The 20,022-nt window shown below is 43.3% G+C and overlaps 1 protein-coding gene across 5 annotated transcripts in view; it reads right to left on the bottom strand.

Moving 5' to 3' along the window:
- PIEZO2 (piezo type mechanosensitive ion channel component 2) overlaps window positions 1–20,022 on the bottom strand; it is a 468,788-nt gene that overhangs the window by 91,312 nt on the left and 357,454 nt on the right. For 4 of the 5 annotated variants that reach the window (XM_007974699.3, XM_007974697.3, XM_073006481.1 and 1 more), the window contains 4 exons: window positions 13,113–13,330; window positions 9,491–9,651; window positions 937–1,113; window positions 516–641 (listed from right to left, as the gene is read on the bottom strand). In XM_007974699.3, coding sequence (XP_007972890.3) covers window positions 516–641; window positions 937–1,113; window positions 9,491–9,651; window positions 13,113–13,330 — 682 coding nt within the window. Of the gene's footprint in view, window positions 1–515; window positions 642–936; window positions 1,114–9,490; window positions 9,652–13,112; window positions 13,331–13,702; window positions 13,736–20,022 lie in introns of all 5 variants that reach the window. The other variant, XM_073006482.1, reaches the window with a different exon arrangement.

The raw sequence follows: 20,022 nt of genomic DNA, 5'->3' as shown, positions 1-20,022 counted from the left end.
TTCTAGATGTAATAGATTCTCTTTATTAAAAACTATAGAGAAACAGAATTTACACAGCAAAAATGTCTTATAAGGTTATATCCACTTCTCAGAAATAATCACTATTGAGCATTTGGTATACTTTACTCAATATTTTTCTTTGTGTCTAGAAGAGATCATACTATGCACAGTGTTTTGAAATTTGCTTTTTAAAAAACTTAATATATTTTAAACATGCTTCAATTCTAATGCACCCATCGACCTTAATCTTGTAATTGTCTTAAAACGATTGTATAATGTTCCAATGAATGTATTTGTCACATTTTATTCAAGCAATCTCAGACCGTTTGGTCATTTTTCTCTTTAACGTGCCACAATACTGATTTTAACACTTAGAGTTTGTTGCAAAGGTGATGCCAAATCCCACATGAGAACATGTGGTTACTATCAAATGTGATGTTGAGCGTCTCGGGGAAGAATCCTGAACTATTATATAACGGTGTGGAGGCCCAAACTAAGCACGACAAAGCCGTTACCCTTAGGTAGACGAGCAGAGGCGAAGACTTCCGCAGGCCAACCCACTCTGTGGGATCGACAGGAGCACTGTAGAGCAGAGACTTGTTCAACTCATTAAGGGGGATGTTTGTTTGATTTTCATTTGGCTAAAAAGAAGAGAAAATGGAGTAAAAAAATAGCTTCACAGATTAGGAGAGCTCGGGTTATTTAGTCTTCAGCTTTGAGCAAACTGACAGTGGTGAGATGGGAGCGGCAGGCCCATCTCGGGGGAGACCTCAGTATGAGAGGAGGCTTAACACAGGGCCAGAGCATGACCAGGGAGAGATGACTTACAAGCCCGGCCAGGCCAGGCCAAATGTGCTTGGGGATGGCAGTTCCCCAAGCATCTGCCTTGCTTTGCTAAAGGGCAGTCAGGAATATTCCCCTATCACCGAGGCTCACCAAGGAACAGTTAACAGAGAAGTTCTCAGGCTTAATGGTTTGGAGCTGGTACAACATTTTGCAGACGATGATCACACACGTCCAGACCGTGCAGACACTTGAAGCCAGACGGCGCAGCTTGGCGTACGGCAGAGCAAAAGCCCAAGAAATCAAAAATACATAGTTGAACAGAGACACCTGAAAACATACAACCAGAAATGGGGACAAAAATACGTAACATGGCATAACAAACAGGACATCCACAAAACAGGATGACTTGATTTACTCAGTTCAGCAAAAGTGGACTGGATTCCCAGCACGCGCACGGAATTGCCCTAGGTGCTGGGGTACTAAAGCAGGTGAGTTATGGTCTCACCCCTCGGGGACATTATGTCTTGTATGGCAGGTGATGTCACTATCATGTAGCACTGGCTAAGCTATCGATGTGGGCAGGCTCCTGTGAGAGCATCCAGAAGGGTCCTTGGTCCAATGTGGAAATCAGGCAGCATTTTCAAGAAGAGACAGTGCCTGAACTGAGCCAGGCCAAGAAAGACGAGAGGTGGATTCTTTAGGTAAAGGAGGCATGGGCGAAGGCAGGAAAGCATGAGCTAGTATGGTGGGGACAGGCGACAACAAACAGCTGGAAAGTTCAGAGTTGAAAGTGTGAAGTGCAGCAGGAGGTGAGGCTGGAGGTGCAGCTACAGCCAAGTTCTGACGGATCCTTCTTACACCATGCTATGGCGCAGAAGCCCAGTCTTCAGAAAACGGAGAGCTGTGGATTTGCTTCCCATTGAGATCAATGTAACTGACGAATGGAGGGTGCACTGTGGGGATTGGATGTGAGGTTAGGCGACCCACTCACATGCTGCTGCAATAGCCCAGGGAAGATGGGGAGGAGGCGCCGGTTCAAGATGGGAGGCAAAATTAGCTGGACTCGATGACTGACTGGCTTGGTGGGCTGGTGCGTAGGAGAGAAAGTTCAAGGAGTGACTCCCAGGTTTCCACTTGAGAGCCTGAGTGGATAACGGTACCATGACTGACAGACACAGCAGTGCGGACAGGGAAGCTGGTCAGAGCGGCAAGTTTGTGAGCTCAGCTTGAACTGTTGACTTTGGACTGCATGTGAGTTCATTGATCAGGCCAGATGTTCTCGCATTTCTAGCAATTCTGTAGTGTAGTTAATAGTTCATCAGACAATTCTGTAGTATAGTTAATAGTTTATCGGACAGTATAGAAGGACCATCATCTTCTTCAGGCATGAGAAATGCTCATTTATTCTGAATATTGTGAAAGTAATATTCTAGAAATGTTTAATATTATCAGGTAGAAATAACAGCATGCTCTCATTTGATACAACTAAACATGTACCAAGCATTGTGGGCTAAGCCTTGTGGGCTACAAGAGACATAGTTACCTACTTGGCTTATAAAATTATAAAAGAAGAGGCCGGGCGAGGTGGCTCATGCCTGTAATCCCAGCGCTTCGGGAGGCTGAGGTGGGTGGATCACGAGGTCAAGAGTTCAAGTCCTGGCCAAGATGGTGAAACCCCATCTCTACTAAAAATACAAAAAATTAGCTGGACTTGGTGGCAGGCACCTGTAGTCCCAGCTACTTGGGAGGCTGAGGCAGGAGAATCGCTTGAACTCGGAGGGTGGAGGTTGCAGTGAGCCGAGATCGTGCCACTGCACTCCCCACCCTGGGTGACAAAGTGAGACTACGTCTCAAAAAAAAAAAAAAAAAAAAGAAAGTTTAAAAAACTATAAAAGAAGAAAATGTGGAGACTGCATGACAGTATTTAATTCTGCTATTTGTTACCTGTTATTCTTCTACTCAACTATTTGTCACTGTCCAATGCAAGGAACCTCTCTGAAAATTAAGTGCTGAAATATTAGGGTAGGAAGAGATGCCTTATAGGATTAATTGAAGATGAAAGAAACACTGTACATGGAAAGGCCCTGTAAACCATAACTCACTCATAAACATAATCAAAGTTACCTTTTAACAAAACAGATAGATTAGCGAACTGACTTCCTCTTTAGCCATCGGCAAGTGTCTCGTCAATTTGGATATTAAAAAGCAAACCCTATTAAAGATGCTGTGAAATTAACTCTGTTATGTCTGTTACTATGTATCTAAGGCCTTTAGTATAAAGACAGCACAATTTATTCAGAACTTTCAATTTTCTGAGTGATGGGAAAAGGGAAGTAAAGATAGTAACTTTCATTAAGTCTTAACCAGGTTCAAGGTGACACATCCTTTGAGGATTCCCTGCCCACAGGAGGCATGTGGGAGGGACAGATGGAGGCACAAAAGCACTTGGTGACAGCGTAAGGGGACTGAGACCTGAAGAATAAACAGCAGTTAGACAGGCAAAAGAAAAAGCAGGTCCAAGGCCCTTCCAGACTTGGGAGAGCATGGGCTGTCCATCCTTGGAGAAGCAAGTGATTCATGGTGAGAGAAGTGTCATCTGAAACCTGTCAGAGGACTTTAAAACCCACCCGGCGTCCTAGACTGTCCAGGGATGGCAAAGATGAAGTGGTCTGGGCTGGATCATGGGGGTCTTACACTACGGTATTGTGAGGACGAGAGGCAGCTGCTGCAAGGTTCAGGTAGGGGGCTCTCACGATCACATCTACCCTGTGGGAAGACTATTCTGGCTGCATTGTGGAATACGTGTTGGAAAGAGAAAAGACGGGAAAAGCTGGGAATCTGTAAGTGCAATCTAAAGGGGAGTGGAGGCAGAGGGAGTGAGTAGGATACCTGAAAGTGCTTTGGGGCCACTCAAGAAGTGGGGTCAGGCCCAGCTGTCCCGTGGACACAGGGGCCTGGAGTTCAAAGAGAGCAGTGAGTTGACACAGATTTTAGGACTCGCAGCAGGTGAAGGACAACTGAACCAGTCCTGTGCTTGTGAGCTAGTGAGCTCACCCATGACAGTCCAGAACAGAAACAGGCTGTGGACAGAACCTGAGGAACATGCTGAGGCGGCTGGTGGGAAGGGCAGGAGGAGCCCAGGAACGAGACAGGAAGGGTCTGACGAAGCTGTGGGGAGGGGCCGGGAAGGTAAGCTGATGTCCAAAACAAGGAGGGAGAGCTTCAATGACAAGGAAAGGATCCCCAGTCCTCAGCATCCTAGAGAAGTCAAATTAGAGGAGGACTAAAGAGCCTCTGTGAGGCGAATATTTTTATTTTATCATTTTACGAATAGAAAAACTGGGGCTCAGTGAAGTATGATACTTCATTCCATACAAATAGCAAGCCTAGTGCAAACCTCAGTGCGCCATACCCTCTCACAGTCCTGCCATCTAAAGAGATCATGATCTCATCATTTCCCTGATGGTAAGAATCTCATGGAAGGGAAGAAGAAGAAAGAAGGAGGAAGAAGAGGAGGAGGAGGAAGAGGAGGAGGAGGAAGAGGAGAAGGAAGAAGAAGAGGAGGGAGAAAAGGGGAGAGAGAAGGGGAAGCAGAAGAGGGGAAGGGGAAGGAGAATTAGGAGAAGGAGGAGGAGGAGGAGGAGGAGGAGGAGGACGATGACAAATACCTGGGCTACAACCGACACCTGATGAATTAGAATTTTAGGGAAATAGACACTGGTCCACATACATAACAAGTGTTCAGGTGATTCTTACTATCAAGGATTTTGAGAAACAGTTTTACGCCATAATGCTTTCCCAGCAGAGCACTGTAAACGGGTTGTCATCCTATCTGAATATAACCTTGTGGGGCGTGAGAGCCCTGCTTCAAGGGAAGGGGCCTCTGAGAACCCAAGCCTCCTGGGCCCTGCACTTACCCATCCCTGGCTTCCCTCCCCAAAAGGACCCGGGCTGCAACTATCACCTCCAGGCTGCAACCACCTGCAAGAGATACTCCTCCCTGTGCAGCCAGTGCTCACAGTGACACCTCTAGCACAGCAGTTATTATCACTTTTAGTTTTATTTGGCAGCCATTCCCATCAGGCTGTGAGCTCAGACAAGTGTGTCTTTCAAGCTACTGCACCAGCACCTAGCACCATGTACACATTCACTTTATTGTGAGTTCTTTTTTTTTTTTGAGACGGAGTCTCGCTCTGTTGCCCAGGCTGCAGTGCAGTGGCGTGATCTCCACTCACTGCAAGCTCACGCCATTCTCCTGCCTCAGCCTCCCCAGTAGCTGGGACTATAGGTGTCTGCCGCCACGCCTGGCTAATTTTTTGTATTTTTAGTAGAGACGGGCTTTCACTGTGTTAGCTAGGATGGTCTCGATCTCCTGACCTTGTGATCCGCCCGTCTCGGCCTCCCAAAGTGCTGGGATTACAGGCCTGAGCCACCGCGCCTGGCCTATTGTGAGTTCTTAATAAAGGCTCAGTGAATGCTTAGTGAGAGCGAAAATATAACAATAATGATGAAACCTCAACTGACAAGAAGGAGAAACCTCAGGTTTGCAAAGTCCTTTTATTCTCTTCTTTCCTTCCTTCCTTCCTTCATTCATGGAGCTTCTCCAACTGGCCAGACCCCCGGGGAAGAGCTGAGGTGCTAACAGAAAGTGTGGCCTCTTCCTCAAGATTGACCTGACCTCACAGAGCTGTCCAACAGCCTTTGGAATTAGAAAGTAGCTGTGTAATTCAAAAGGAGAAGAAAATGTTGTATGTATTTTATATATATATATTTAAATCTAGATTATTCCAAAGCAGGGTCACTCCTGAATAAGATGTTGATGTAAAATAAATGTTTCACTAACCATTTCTTTTCCAGCAGCTTCTTCTTTTCCAGGTGCTTCATGATGATAAGTTTGAAAAGGTTTAATATTTGCAGGAGAGATGAACCCAAAAGTTGTGAAAACAAGCACCCTTACTGAGGCCTTGGGTAAGGACGTCTTGGACCCAAAGCTGTCACGGCTCCTGAAGAGCTTTCTTTGTGGAGAGGGGCTGCATCCTGCCTGTCCCCCGCCCAGTGCCAAGATGATGGGGCAGGTGGAGATGCAGGGAGGAGAACGTCCTCTGCGCACAGCCTGAGTGAGGAGCTAATCACCCGGAGCCTGATGCGTGCACCTGGAGCTTGGGCACAGAGCTTGGGCACTGGTACCCGTGGGGCCTGAGAGATGAAGAGCTCTGGCTACAGGGTGCAGAGTCTCTCTGTCGGGCTCCCATGTGTGCAAGCAGAGCAGGGCCTGTGTGAGGGCAGCTCCTGGGCCTGATGGGGAGGCACAGAGCGCCCAGAGCTGCTCCGAGGCTGCGGGGAAGGCTGTCTGGAAGGGCTGCAGGACTCCACAGAGGAGTCCAGGAGGAGAAGGAGCTGGGCAACCAGGGGCTGGGTACCGGTGCCGGCCAAGAGTGCCAGTGGAATGCCCCACCAAGGAGCCTCCAGGAGGGCAAGGGCAGGTTTACCCGCCAGCTGCCAGCCCAGAGCATGAGGCCATCATGGGATGGCACAGGCCAAGTCACAACATCCCCATCCCAGGGGGCCTTGCCCTAAGCCTGTGAGTCTGAGCTCCAGCCCAGGAAAGAATAAAACAAAAGAAGGACTAAAGAGCCTCTGTGAGGAGGATTTTTTTTTTTTTTTTTTTTAAATAAAAAACTTTTTTACAGAAGTTAGGAAGGAAGGAGGTGTGGGTAAGAAAGAAAGGATCAGCTAGGAAAGGGGAGCTTCTACCTGGGGAGGAACCCGAGTCTCGATGATTCTCTGTGACTCCACAATTTTAACTACTGAAGTGAGATTTTGCTCACTTAAGTCACTGTAGGATTTTGTATTTCTTAGGAATGATCAGAAAGTGCGCTGAGTTCAGGGACACGGAGGAAAGTTTCCCTATAGGATGCATTTTAAAGGGACAATGAAGGTCTGAAGAGAAGTCTTTTGATTGCATGTCACCAAACTGATCGCTCAGTGTGCCAATTACATTAGACAGAGCCAGCGATGCACACACTGTCAAGAACCCAGAGACCAAAGCTTCAGGGCCAGAAACCCCCATGCAAGTGAGGTGACATCACGTACAACACGAGTGGCCGAAACAATCTTACAGCAACGGGATTTGGCAGACGCTAGCAGCAGAAGGAGCAGGATTTCTACGCCTCATGTGTCTCTCACTTGTTTTAAAATTAAAGGTGAGAGAGATGAAATTAGGAATGAAAATTCTGAAAGTCTGCACAATGTGTCAATCACAGAGAAGGGAGTGGTGATACTCTATGGAAGGCTGTTTTCCTAAGAGTGTAACAAGGTAACTAGATATTTTGTTTACTTGATGGTCTGTTAACAAGTTTACGTCTGGGGACTCATTAAGGATAATGAAAAAAGTTGTCTGCCTTTTGTTTAGGATCTATTAAGAAATTGCATCCTTTAACCCTTTTCTGATGGATGGATTGTACAACAGGATGGATTTATGACAGCAGATTCTCTGTGTCTGACTCCCATGAATTTCCCGTTCCCCCTAATGCCCACTCCCATCATTACACTATCTGAACACGCCTTCACACCCCACAGCACAGCTTCTCATGAATCAGAAGGCATCTGTACCTCAGACTGGATTTCTTCAGAAATGGTCTTTGTGCATTTTTTGTCAAATGCCTTCTCTTGTTCTTTTCTATTTCTCTTTAATACCCTAACCCTCAAATTTTTATCTGAACTGTTCAATTCACCTCTACAGTTAAAATGCTTAAACTTTTGCTCTCAATGAATACAAATATTAGGATAGATTTGGGCTCCATTTAATGTATATGCCCCATGACTTAAGAATGTAGCCACTGCCCTAATATCCAGAATCTACAAAGAACTCAAACTTACAAGAAAAAAAAAAAAAACCATCAAAAAGTGGGCAAAGGATATGAACAGACACTTCTCAAAAGAAGATATTTATGCAGCCAACAGACACATGAAAAAATGCTCATCATCACTGGCCATCAGATAAATGCAAATCGAAACCACAATGAGATACTATTTCACACCAGTTAGAATGGCAATCATTAAAAACTCAGGAAACAACAGGTGCTGGAGAGGATGTGGAGAAATAGGAACACTTTTACACTGTTTGTGGGACTGTAAACTAGTTCAACCATTGTGGAAAACAGTGTGGTGATTCCTCAAGGATCTAGAATTAGAAATACCATTTGACCCAGTCATCCCATGACTGGGCATATACCCAAAGGATTATAAATCATGCTGCTATATAGACACATGCACATGTATGTTTATTGCGGCACTACTCACAATAGCAAAAGCTCGGAACCAATCCAAATGTCCATCACTGATAGATAAGAAAATGTGGCACATATACACCATGGAACACTATGCAGCCATAAAAAAGGATGAGTTTGTGTCCTTTGTAGGGACATGGATGCAGCTGGAAACCATCATTCTTAGCAAACTATCTCAAGGACAGAAAACCAAACACCGCATGTTCTCACTCATAGGTGGGAACTGAACAATAAGAACACTTGGACACAGGAAGGGGAACATCACACATTGGGGCCTGTTGTGGAGTGGGGAAATGGGGGAGCGATAGCATTAGGAGATATATCTAATGTATATGACGAGTTAATGGGTGCAGCACACCAACATGGCACATGTATGCATATGTAACAAACCTGCACGTTGTGCACGTGTACCCTAGAACTGAAAGTATAATAATACTAATAAAAAAATACTTAAAGGAATAAAAGTAACTATTTTGAAAATAATTAAAATACTAAAAAAAAAAAAAAAAAAAAAGAGTCACTGCCATTTCCCCCACAAATCTCACAGAGAGGGGCTTCTGTTTTCATTCCTACTTGGCAATGATCCCCTGCCCATTTCAGACGGTTTGTATGAACTGGGGCAGAAGTTCTAGTTTAGACTATAGAGCTCAAATTACGGTTCATCTCTTAGCTACCTATTTGTGAAACATTTTAGGTTTGTAGTGTTGTAGCTATGACATTTTACTGTTATATATGTAACTTTTTAAAGATTACAGGCAGTACTTCCTTGATTAATTTTTAGAGGGCAAAGACTTCTTGAATTGTAACCAACTCAGAAATAGTCCAGGCATACAGAAGTATGCAAATGCTATTTGTTGAATAAAAGGAAGGAAAGCTAATTTCTTTGCAGTGAACATTAAATAATCTGTTGGCTGGATGACGACTCTCTTCTTTACAATCAAGGAAACAGAAGTGCAGTACAGGTGCATGGCTGAAGACTTTGTGTTCTGTCTCAAGAAATCCAATAGTAAACAAGGTGAGCTCTACTAAAGATTTTATTAGATTTTGGAAACTGAGCTTTCTCCTTGGTAACATAAACTGGAATGCTCCTGTTTTCCTTGGAGAATTTAGGGAGATAGATTCCCATAGGCAGGGGCAGAAGGGCAGCCTGCTCACACACACTTCCCTAAGGACTAGATGAAAATAAGTAGCGTTTGTGATATGACCAAGCCAATGAGAAACTCAGCCATGAGCCTCTTTCCTTTTTCTCAGTGCTCCTGACCCTTGGATTTCTGTAAGTGTAAGTACTTATCTTAGAGTCTTGATACCCTAATGTAATGGGGATGACATTAAAAAGATCATGGACAGCTGGAAAAGGAAAATGATGACCTACTGCGCTTCTATTCAGCCTGATGATAGGACAAATGTTGACTTGCCTCTTTCACGGAAACCCAGATAATGTAAGAGGAAACGATTTTGATGATGTGCAGCTCCAAAATCCACCACATGAACACCTGCAGCTTGTGGAAATACTCCAGGAATTTTAAGAAGAGCACAGTGAGGCGGTCAATCACCAGGTGCCATTTGTTCCTTAAATCTGCAAAACAGGAAGTACAGGCAAGAGCGTAACATTTTTTAAACATTATCATTTAAAGCATATCTTGTAACTTTCAGGTTGGAATGAGAGGCTGCAAAATAATTATAGTGGATGAATTCTAAGAAAACCAAAATCTGGAATAAGGATGATAGAAGAATCCCAAGTCATGATGACACAGATATCATAAACTGAGACTTGGAGGGACAATGTGGCTTTTGTCTACCTTTTGATTAAATTAGTGTAAAGAAGGATTTTGACATTTCCTTCCTTCCTTCCTTCCTTCCTTCCTTGCTTCCTTCCTTCCTTGCTTCCTTGCTTGCTTCCTTCCTTCCTTCCTTCTTCCTTCCTTCCTTCCTTCCTTCCTTCCCTCCCTCCCTCCTTCCTTCTTTCCTTCCTTTTCTCTCTGTCTCTCTCCCTCCTTTCTTTCTCTGACAGAGTCTTGCACTGTAGCTCAGGCTGGAGTGCAGTGGCATGATCAACATTATTTACTTTTCTTTCTTTCCTTTTCTTCCTTCCTTCCTTCCTTCCTTCCTTCCTTCCTTCCTTCCTTCCTTCCTTCCTTCCTTTCCTTCTTTCCCTCCTTCCCTCCCTTCCTCCCTCCGTCCCTCCCTCCCTCCCTTCCTTCCTTCCTTCCTTCCTTCCTTCCTTCCTTCCTTTCCTTCTTTCCCTCCTTCCCTCCCTCCCTCCTTCCTTCCTTCCTTCCTTCCTTCCTTCCTTCCTTCCTTCCTTCCTTCCTTCCTTCCTTCCCTCCCTCCCTCCCTCATCCCTCCCTCCCTTCCTTCCCTCATCCCTCCCTCCCTTCCTTCCTTTTTCTGACAGTCTTGCTCTGTAGTCCAGGCTGGAGTGCAGTGGCACAATCTCAGCTCACTGCAACCTCTGCCTTTTGGGTTCAAATGATTCTCCTTTAGTAGCTGGGACTACAGGCATATACCAACATGCCCAGCTAATTTTTGTATTTTCAGTAGAAAAAAGGTCTCATCGTGTTGGCCAGGCTGGTCTTGAACTCTTGGCCTCAAATGATCTGCCAGCTTCAGCCTCCCAAAGTGCTGGGAGTACAGGCGTGAACCCCCATGCCCAGCCCCTTTGATGTTATTTACTCTTAAGACCAAACTATAATTTCCTAATATTCTAGGAATATTAAATAATCTTAACTCCTTCTAAAGGACATCTTTCTTGCCACAACAGCACTTTTATAAGTGGCCTGTCTCCTTTGACAAGGCTTAACTGGTGAGTGGTAAAGCTCTCTGGTTTCCATGAAAAAGTGAACCAGTCAGAGCCCTGCATGGGCAGGAAAAGCTTGCTCCTTGTCAGAATCAGAAGTGAACTCTAAGCATCAGAATGACTCAGCCCGTGGTTTTCTGAAACATGGTCAGATTCATTCAAATAATAATTTTTAATCAAATTACTTATTTTATTATTTCTACCTTATGCTAACACAGGAGTCATGCTTCTATCTAGAAGGACTGTGCTGGCTCACTTTATCGACTGAAAGTCACAACAGGACTGTTCTGTAATATCAGCCTGTCTTGTTTGTAAACAAAAGCTCACAAATCTATCTTGGCAGATTCCAAGTCCTAAGTATCTCTTTAAGTAGCTTCTTTAACTGGCTTGGGTAGATGCAACAGTTACTGTACCTGGTTCTGAAAGCTAAGTAAGGTTCTAGTTATTGTGAAATATGCTTACAGTAGTTCTCCTTTATCCATGGCTATGCTTTCCAAGATTTCAGTTACCTGCAGTCAACCACAGTCCAAAAATATTAAATGGAAAATTCCAGAAATGATTCAGAAGTCTTAAGTTACACACTGTTCTAGTAGAAGGATGAAATCTCATGCTGTCCCACTCTGTCCTTCCCCTTGGAATGTGAATCCCTTTGTCCAGCAGGGCCATGCTGTCTACACTCCCTGCTCAGTGGTCAGTCACTTAGTAGCTGTCTCAGTTGCAGTAGCTGTCTTAGTAGCTGTCTCACTGCGTTAGTAGCTGTCTCACTGCAGTATTGCAGTGCTGTGTTCGAGTCACTCTTATTTTACTTTCTAATGGCTCCAAGTGAAAGAGTAGTGATGCTGGCAATTTGAATATGCCAGAGAGAAGCCACAAAATGCTTCCTTTAAGTGAATGGTAACAATTCTCAATTTTATTAATAAGGAAAGAAAAAAATGTACACCGAGGTTGCTAAGATCTAAGGTAATAGCAACTCTTCTATCTGTGTAATTGTAAAGAAGGAAAAAGAAATTCATACATAGTGTACACAGGGTTCAATGCTATCTGAGGTTTTAGCATCTACTGGGAATCTTAGAACATGTCCCCCAAGGCTAAGGCAGGACTACTGTATTTAGAGAGTGACTTAGATGGTAGTCAATAAAAAGGTGTAGGTAATAAATGAGCATGATTTAGACGCGTAGCTGCCACATACATGAGGGATTGAGAGAAAAGGGGCTGTGCAATTTTGGGCAGGACCTATTAGTAAAGCTCAAAATCCATCTTGAAGTAGTGTAATAAAATCCTAGACTTAGGTAATTGGCCTCACAGATCTGGGGTCTTGCCTTCACACTGAGGAATTCACAATGCTCAGATATGGAGAGAACATTTCTGGTCCTCTCCTCTGTGTTCTGAGATGAAAGGGGAAAGAAGACCAAGTTTAAGGGGCACAAACCTTTGGAAGGAGTCTTCCTGCTACTTTTTTTATTTTCTAATTTTATTAAGGACAGTTGACCAGCAAAGACAAGTGCAGCATCTTAAGATGATAGCCCTAGAACTTCACCCCAGAGATGATGCTCTCTGGGTTGTCCCAGACTTCCTGGAAACGGCTACGTAGACTTTATATTCTCTGTCAGATAACATTTCCTGATCACTGAGGCTGCTCAGCATTCATCATGCCCTATTAAAACATGATTTCAGGTTTACGAAGGGAAGTAGACAGAGCCCAAAGAATAAAGAGTGAAACTCCTAAAACAGCAATATTGACAAAGACATCTCTAGGAGTTTGCTTGAAATTATAATTATCCAACTGCTGACTCCTCCAGTGTCCATGTCCTTAGGCATCAAATCAGAGCTAGAAATACATTCTTAATTATCAGTTTCCTGGAAAGGAATGGTTTCTTGAGAATGCATTTGTAAAGGCGATGTCTACAGCCTTTGGAGATTCCGCACAGCCAGGTTGTACCTGCGTCTGGTAGAAACCGAGAGGCTCTGACTGAGCACGTGGTCAACACCACGCCCCGCCAGTGTCTGGCCACGAGTGCTACTTGTGGGTCAGTCACTGAGAACCAGCCATCTGGTCTTTTCTCAGTCAGAATTAAAAGGAAATTGGAGCAATTGGAACAGTAATATTAAAACTATAGCAACCAAACAAAAACCACTCCAATTTTTATGTCATGGACTGGGTCAAATATGTATTCTTTTGGAGCAAGTCAATGTTTCCTTCACTCAGTCTGGCAGCCAGCATTCTCTGAGCAGCTGTTTACCTGATGTTTCTTCCTCCTCCTCGGATTCCTCCTCTTCCTCTCCGTCCTCCTCTGACTCCTCGCTGTCTTTCCCAAGATCACCCTTTTGGGCTTTTTCAGAGTAGCCCTCGGGCTTCTCCTCCCCAGGCTCAGCCAACTTCCTCACCTCCGGCTTCTCCAGGTTGGCGGTCAGGTGCATCATGGTGAGGTCCGGGAGGCTTCCTTCCGGGTGGGCCAGTCTGTTGGCAGAGAGCAGCTGAGTCAGAAGAGGAAAGGGTGTTGGGAGAGATTTCAGTGAGGGGCAAGTAAAAGGAGGATAAACGCGAATGAAATCAGTGCATGTACAAAGACCTCACAAGGTGGGGTGTTAGCGTTTTGTCACTTTCTTGTTGGTTTGTTTGTTTTAAGTTCTTTCTAAAAACAAACTGTAAACTCGGTTAGGTTTTGTTAGCTTTTCTAATTCAGGTTCTAGTGATTAGTTGGTAATGAAAGCTATCAACACCTAAACTTGACATTTTTCCCGGAGGAGAAAATGGTCAGAGTTTAGGGTGTAGAAGCATGAAATGGCATCATGTAGAGCAAGCATTTCATGGCTTCACAGGGGGACTTACTCATTTTGGTGGATTGGTAATTTTTTCTTGATGCTGCTCAAAGTAATTGAAATAGAAAGGAAAAAAAGGAGATGAGAACAGAAGAATTATAAGGAATGTCAGAGATCACATATCATGCTACATATCATCCACTATTGCATTCCTGTATGCCTGTTGCAGTAACGCCCTAGTGCCAAATGCATTCCAGGGTGGCATCAATAGCGTGCTTTGCTTTGAACCCTAGGCTTGGCAACTGATCCGAGAGTGGACAGGATTGCAGGTTTGTAAAGGAGAGAGCATACTGAGACCACTGAGGCAATTATATCATGCTTTTTTAGTAACGCAACAAACCATCTTGCAAGAATCAAGTAATTTACATATTTGTAAGTTTTTAAAAATTTCTTAAAGAACGTGTGCTTTCAGTCAACCTTTGTGTAGACGAATCCCACTCTGCCAGCTAAGGCATATGCCATGGAAGCTAAATGTTTTCAGGAGTGACATGTCTGCACCATGTCCCCACGTGAGAGTTACTGATGCAAACTGTTGACTGGCAGCGTGGGAAGACTGTGTGAGATCCTGAACCAGAGAAAGAATGCAGGGAGAGAGAGCTTCCGGTGAGCGCACTCAGCAGCCGGGGATGCTACAGTTTATTTCTTAGTAGACCATAACAAGTCCCTTCCTTCTCCTACATTTTTTAAGAGCATATCTTTTTATTCATACTCAAATTAATGTTTTAAAGAATTTGTGGGCAATAAAGTCTATATAAAGAAAAAGCCTAGTAGACATACTGATAGTCTTCTCTATTTATCACAGTTAATCCAGAAATTTTTAGCAGGGTTCTAACAAGATGGACAATAAATAATACTATTCTATCTGGATAATTGTAGGCTCTGAGTAAACTATTTAACTTTGTGAAAGTTAATTAATTTTCTACCAAATGAGGTTTGGTTAGATAAAATACAGGCTTACTTTCAACTTATTGATTTGATATTTGTAAACATGCCTATCATTTTGGTTAACGGCTGTAAGGAATCCACACTGTCCCTACACTTTTAGATTATCATTCAAACAATTCCCTTGCACAGGATGTCCAGCAGGTAAACGACAGTATGCCAGAAACAGATGGTGAATTTAATGGAGACAGAGAATCTGAGGTGAGTTCTACATTGGTGGGAGGAGTTATGCTGACATACTACTTCCTTATTTTCCTAAGCTAGTCAATTCATCCTCTCGACTTTGGAGAAGTTAGCTAGTCTTAAAACTGCAACCCATCTCTTCTACACCAGTGCCACACACCAAATCACAGGGACCATATTTGCTGTTCCCGCTTTGTCAGGACTCTCCATGTGAAATGTTATTAAATGTGGAAGTGATCGGCTGCTGCACAGTCGTCAGTGTGTATTTGTTCTCTTCAGGGATGCATTGTATAAATGAAAAGATACCTTTATTAAGACAAAGAATTTGGTGGTTTCAGGGTGGAGGTGTGACCACCTCCGAGTGAATCTTAAAGGTCTGCATTGACACTGCTGCAACCTCACATGGCAAGAAAACTACGTTCTAACAATTACTGCTATTAACAGAGCGAAACTCAAAGAGGGGAGGCTGTTTCCGCAGCTGCTACTACAGCTACACAGCAGATGTCCTCAAGCAACGATGCCCCCAAACTGCCAGGCCGCAAGCAGGGTGCATTGAGGAGAGATTGTTCAGTGAAAGAATCGGAGGAAGACACTGGAGTAAGCCTTTTGGAAGCAGGTCCACCAGGCCGATTTCTAGAAACTTGGAATGGGACAAGATGCAGCTGGGGACAAATGAGAAGGGAATTCTGCATCTAACACAGGTCGTTCCCTCTGACCTTAGAGGCACAAACCCCAGACCCTCTCTGGCGCAGTTTAATCTCATGAGCTTGTGATGGACGACAAAGAAATAAAGAAATTACATATCAGGCTGTCATTTACTAGTCTAGGAGTTTATTAGCTATCTTGAGAAATTTCAGAGAATTGTACCTTGTATTATAAAAAACTGTGTGCATAAAACATAGATAAAAAATATTTTAAAAATGAATAAAGCGTACTGTTTCAAAAAGACACTTGTGTGAATCCTTTTACTTTTCTCTCTCTCTTTTTCTCATTTTTATCATAACATTGATTTTAGAGGACAAAGAATGTTAAAAGACTTGGGTTCAAGTCTTCACCAGAAAACTAACTAGCTAGGTGAGATGGCAAAGCTATGTAACCTATCCTTCTTTATGATTATTAATTTATTTTTTATTATACTTTAAGTTCTAGGGTACATGTGCACAACGTCCAGGTTTGTTACATATGTATACACGTGCCATGTTGGTGTGCTGCATCCATTAACTCGTCATTTACATTAGGTATATCTCCTAATGCTATCCCTCCCCCCTCCCCACACCCCATGACAGGCCCCAGTGTGTGATGTTCCCCTTCCTGTGTCCAAGTGATCTCACTGTATGTAACCTATCTCTAAGTCTCAGTTAGCTGAAATAATAGTGCCTATCTATAGGAGGTTGTAAAAATTAAGGTGGTTTCTGTTAAGCATTTAACACAGTGGTTAATTACACAGGAAACATTTTAAAGTAAGGAGCCATTTTCTAATGGTAGATTTTAATATATTATGGTTTGATAATCTGCATCATAAATTCATTCTAAAGAAAAAGCGAATTAGAAACGTGCTTTTGTAAGAGCCTACACAATGACGGATGATAGCGAAGGCATTAAACTTAGACTATAATTCTGTCATCAGCACCTTCTTTAACAGAACTTGGCTATTTTATAGAAGGCCATTTAGAAGATAATAAAAAGGGCAAACATTTCTTCGTGGGGAATCTGTTTCCCAATGGTCTCAGGGTTCTGTTTACTGGGCTTTCTCTGTGTGATCTCAACTACTGCATCCCCTGAGAAGCGGGGCTCCGGCAGAGGTGATTCTGCACAAATGCAAGCTTCTGAGGCAGACCCAGCTGTGGTTGCTAGAAGCAACAGCTGTATGGACTCTCCGGGAAAGCCTGTGTATTTTAATTCAGCTTTTTTTCCCCTTCCTAGCAAATAAAAATAAAATGGATCTTGATTTTCCAAAAACAACATTTAAAAACCCACTCTAGTAAAAATACTCCCGGAAACTTCAGGCTAAGGAACTTATAAGACTTGTAATTCTTTACTGAACATCAGGTGCAAATTACCTAATGGTCATATGAAGGATTTTGACTTTGGGACTCCAAATTACAAGTGTGATGATGAACAGGATTCTCGGAGAAGCCCCCTCCTCCGCTGCCTTCAGTCAGGCTGCTTTGGATGTCTTTCTCCACAGGAAGTGCGTTTCTTCTCGTGGGGTTTTCTTTAACATTACTGGTAACTGTGTGTCCTTGCCCTTATTTGGGCTCTGAGCTCTAACCTTCTCACCGACCATTAAACAAAATGGCTCTCTCCTTTCATGTTCTTTTTTTTTTTTGGAGACGGAGTCTCGCTCTGTCACCCAGGCTGGAGTGCAGTGGCCGGATCTCAGCTCACTGCAAGCTCCGCCTCCCGGGTTTTCGCCATTCTCCTGCCTCAGCCTCCCGAGTAGCTGGGACTATAGGCGCCCGCCACCTCGCCCGGCTATTTTTTTTCTATTTTTTAGTAGAGACAGGGTTTCACTGTGTTAGCCAGGATGGTCTCGATCTCCTGACCTCGTGATCCACCCGTCTCGGCCTCCCAAAGTGCTGGGATTATAGGCTTGAGCCACCGCGCCCAGCCATCTCCTTTCATGTTCTAACAAAGCAGATGACAAGTATCTGTTTGTGTCTTCACTCACTCTTTACACTTCCACAGCTTTGTGCAGCTCCCAAGGTGTGTGTTTCTCCATTTGTGACTCCGTCATTTTATTCTAAGTATGGGTTCTGGGGACTTTCCCCTTGAAGACAGAATCCAGTCCTGCTCTACTCATCACCCTTACAAAATGCAGTACTGTGCTTGGGGTACACTATTATTCACTGAATCTTGGGTGAAGAAATTTTATGCACTGGAGTTACATCCTTATTTAAAACAGAAGACACAAATTACGTGACAGGGACACTCAAGGAGGGTTAATTCTGTACAAGGACCTGACTTTGAAAAGCTACATAGTAAACTACTTTCCATTAAAGAAAATGGAACTTCTAGCATTGTAAAATCTCCTTAGTCTCAGCATCGTTTGTTTTTATGATTCTAATTTGGAATATGCGGTAATGTAAACTGCACTGACACTGTTATCATTAGACTGTTAGCAGAAAGGTGACTTGCACCTGTGCAGTGTTTAATACAAATAACATTTAAAGTCAAATAATTTTACTGTTTAAGATATATTATTATCTAGATCTCAAAAGCACTTTTAGAAGATGGTATTCACATAGAAGCATTTGATTTGTGAATTTAATATTACATCTTATTATTTATTCATTTATTTATTTTTGAGACGGAGTCTTGCTCTCTTGCCCAGGCTAGATTGCTGCATTGGCGTGATCTCGGCTCACTGCAGACTCCACCTCCCCGGTTCAAGCAATTCTCCTCCTCAGCCTCCCGAGTAGCTGGGATTACAGGTGCCCACCACCACACCCGGCTAATTTTTGTATTTTTTAGTAGAGACAGGGTTTCACCATCTTGGCCACGCAGGTCTTGAACTCCTGACCTCATGATCCACCTGCCTCAGCCTCCCAAAGTGCTGGGATTACAGGCATGAGCCACCGTGTCTGGCCTGAATATTACATCTTAATTATGTGTGTTGGTAAAATGTACACTGTTTACTAGGTCAGCTGCAACTTAACCACAATTATCCATATTTTAAAAATGTTATCAAAGTGACCTACTGTCCTCAACACACTACCCTACCTTACAACTTGTAAAGTCATGTCTAAATTTTAATCAACTCTTAAGTTGAATTGTAGGTGTGCTCCCTCTTTCAGCCCAGAACTAACATTTATAAACATTTTATTCTCCTTATAAAACAGCATTGAACATAAAGAAATAAATTATGCTAGAAAGCAAGCTTATACACTTCATTAAAGGATTCACCCTGTCATTCTAATGGATAATCAGCCCTATTCAACACTGCATACAGCATTTCAGAAGCACACATTATAAAACGAGAGACAGGCTTGTTTGATAACATTTCCTTTCAGGCATAGCTCTGGTTACTCTTTTTTTTTTTTTTTCCCGAGACGGAGTCTCACTCTGTCGCCCAGGCTGGAGTGCAGTGGTGCCATCTCTGCTTACTGCAAGCTCCACCTCCAGGGTTCACACCATTCTCCTGCCTCAGCCTCCCAGGTAGCTGGGACTACAGGTGCCCGCCACCACGCCTGGCTAATTGTTTGCATATTTAGTAGAGACGGGGTTTCACCGTGTTAGCCAGGATGGTCTTGATCTCCTGACCTTGAGATCTGCCTGCCTTGGCCTCCCAAAGTGCTGGGATTATAGGCGTGAGCCACCGCGCCTGGCCTCTGGCTGCTCTTAACATGTTAATATTCACATAAAAACATGAGATTTCACTGGAAAGAAGGTAAAGATGGGATATTGCAAGTTTTTAGTCATTTGGGGTGACTTTGAACTTTGATACTTCTAAGAAGTCCTGAGAGAACTCGCTGGCCTTGTGGCTTGGGGTAAGGGGCATAAGCTCCCATTCATGATATAAGTCTGGTCCTTTGGGATCAAAAGTCATAGCAGTTGCTGCCAAGGGAGCCCATCAAACCAACTCTTGCCCTCTTATGGGTCTCAGCCTTCTCTTTACAAGGCAAATGTTAAATGCTTCATAAGAAACACAGAGAAAAAGAGAGTGAGGAGTTCCTTATGTTTGGAGGGATGGGATTTACAGTATTGCTCAGGATTTCTAGCTAGAGTCTGTTTCTTACTTCTCTACCTATCAGTTGAAAAACCTGATGTTGATGTTTCTCTCTCAGGTTGTCAAAAACCAGCCCCCAAGAAACCTGACAGGCCTCGTTCATTCTTCCTCCCTCAGCAATCCACACAGTGACTCTCTGCTTTTCATACTTTGTTAGAAATTCTGCCTCTTAGGGTTTGTGATTTGGTTGTCTGCCTGAGGGTTTTACCTATAAGAAAAGCGAATGGGGTAGAAAACCAAAAAATCTTTTGAAGAACTATTTTGTTAATTGGATTTAATGCAAGATATATTTCTCTAGATAATAAAGCTAGATATAAATTACTAGCCTTATTACTAATGGCATGCAGTTACAAGAGTGAATATTTTAATTCACCTACTTAGTAAAGTAAAATAGTTTAGTAAGTTAGTTCCCAAAGGCTAACTCTGGAGGATAACCCATTGCACAACATTTATCCAAACTTGCTTTTTATTTTGCA

This window comes from Chlorocebus sabaeus, chromosome 18 (genome assembly GCF_047675955.1).
Source record: "Chlorocebus sabaeus isolate Y175 chromosome 18, mChlSab1.0.hap1, whole genome shotgun sequence".
Classification (NCBI taxonomy): Eukaryota; Metazoa; Chordata; class Mammalia; order Primates; family Cercopithecidae; genus Chlorocebus; species Chlorocebus sabaeus.
Note: the sequence above shows the minus strand (reverse complement) of the source record. Positions and strands in the feature narration are given on the sequence as shown.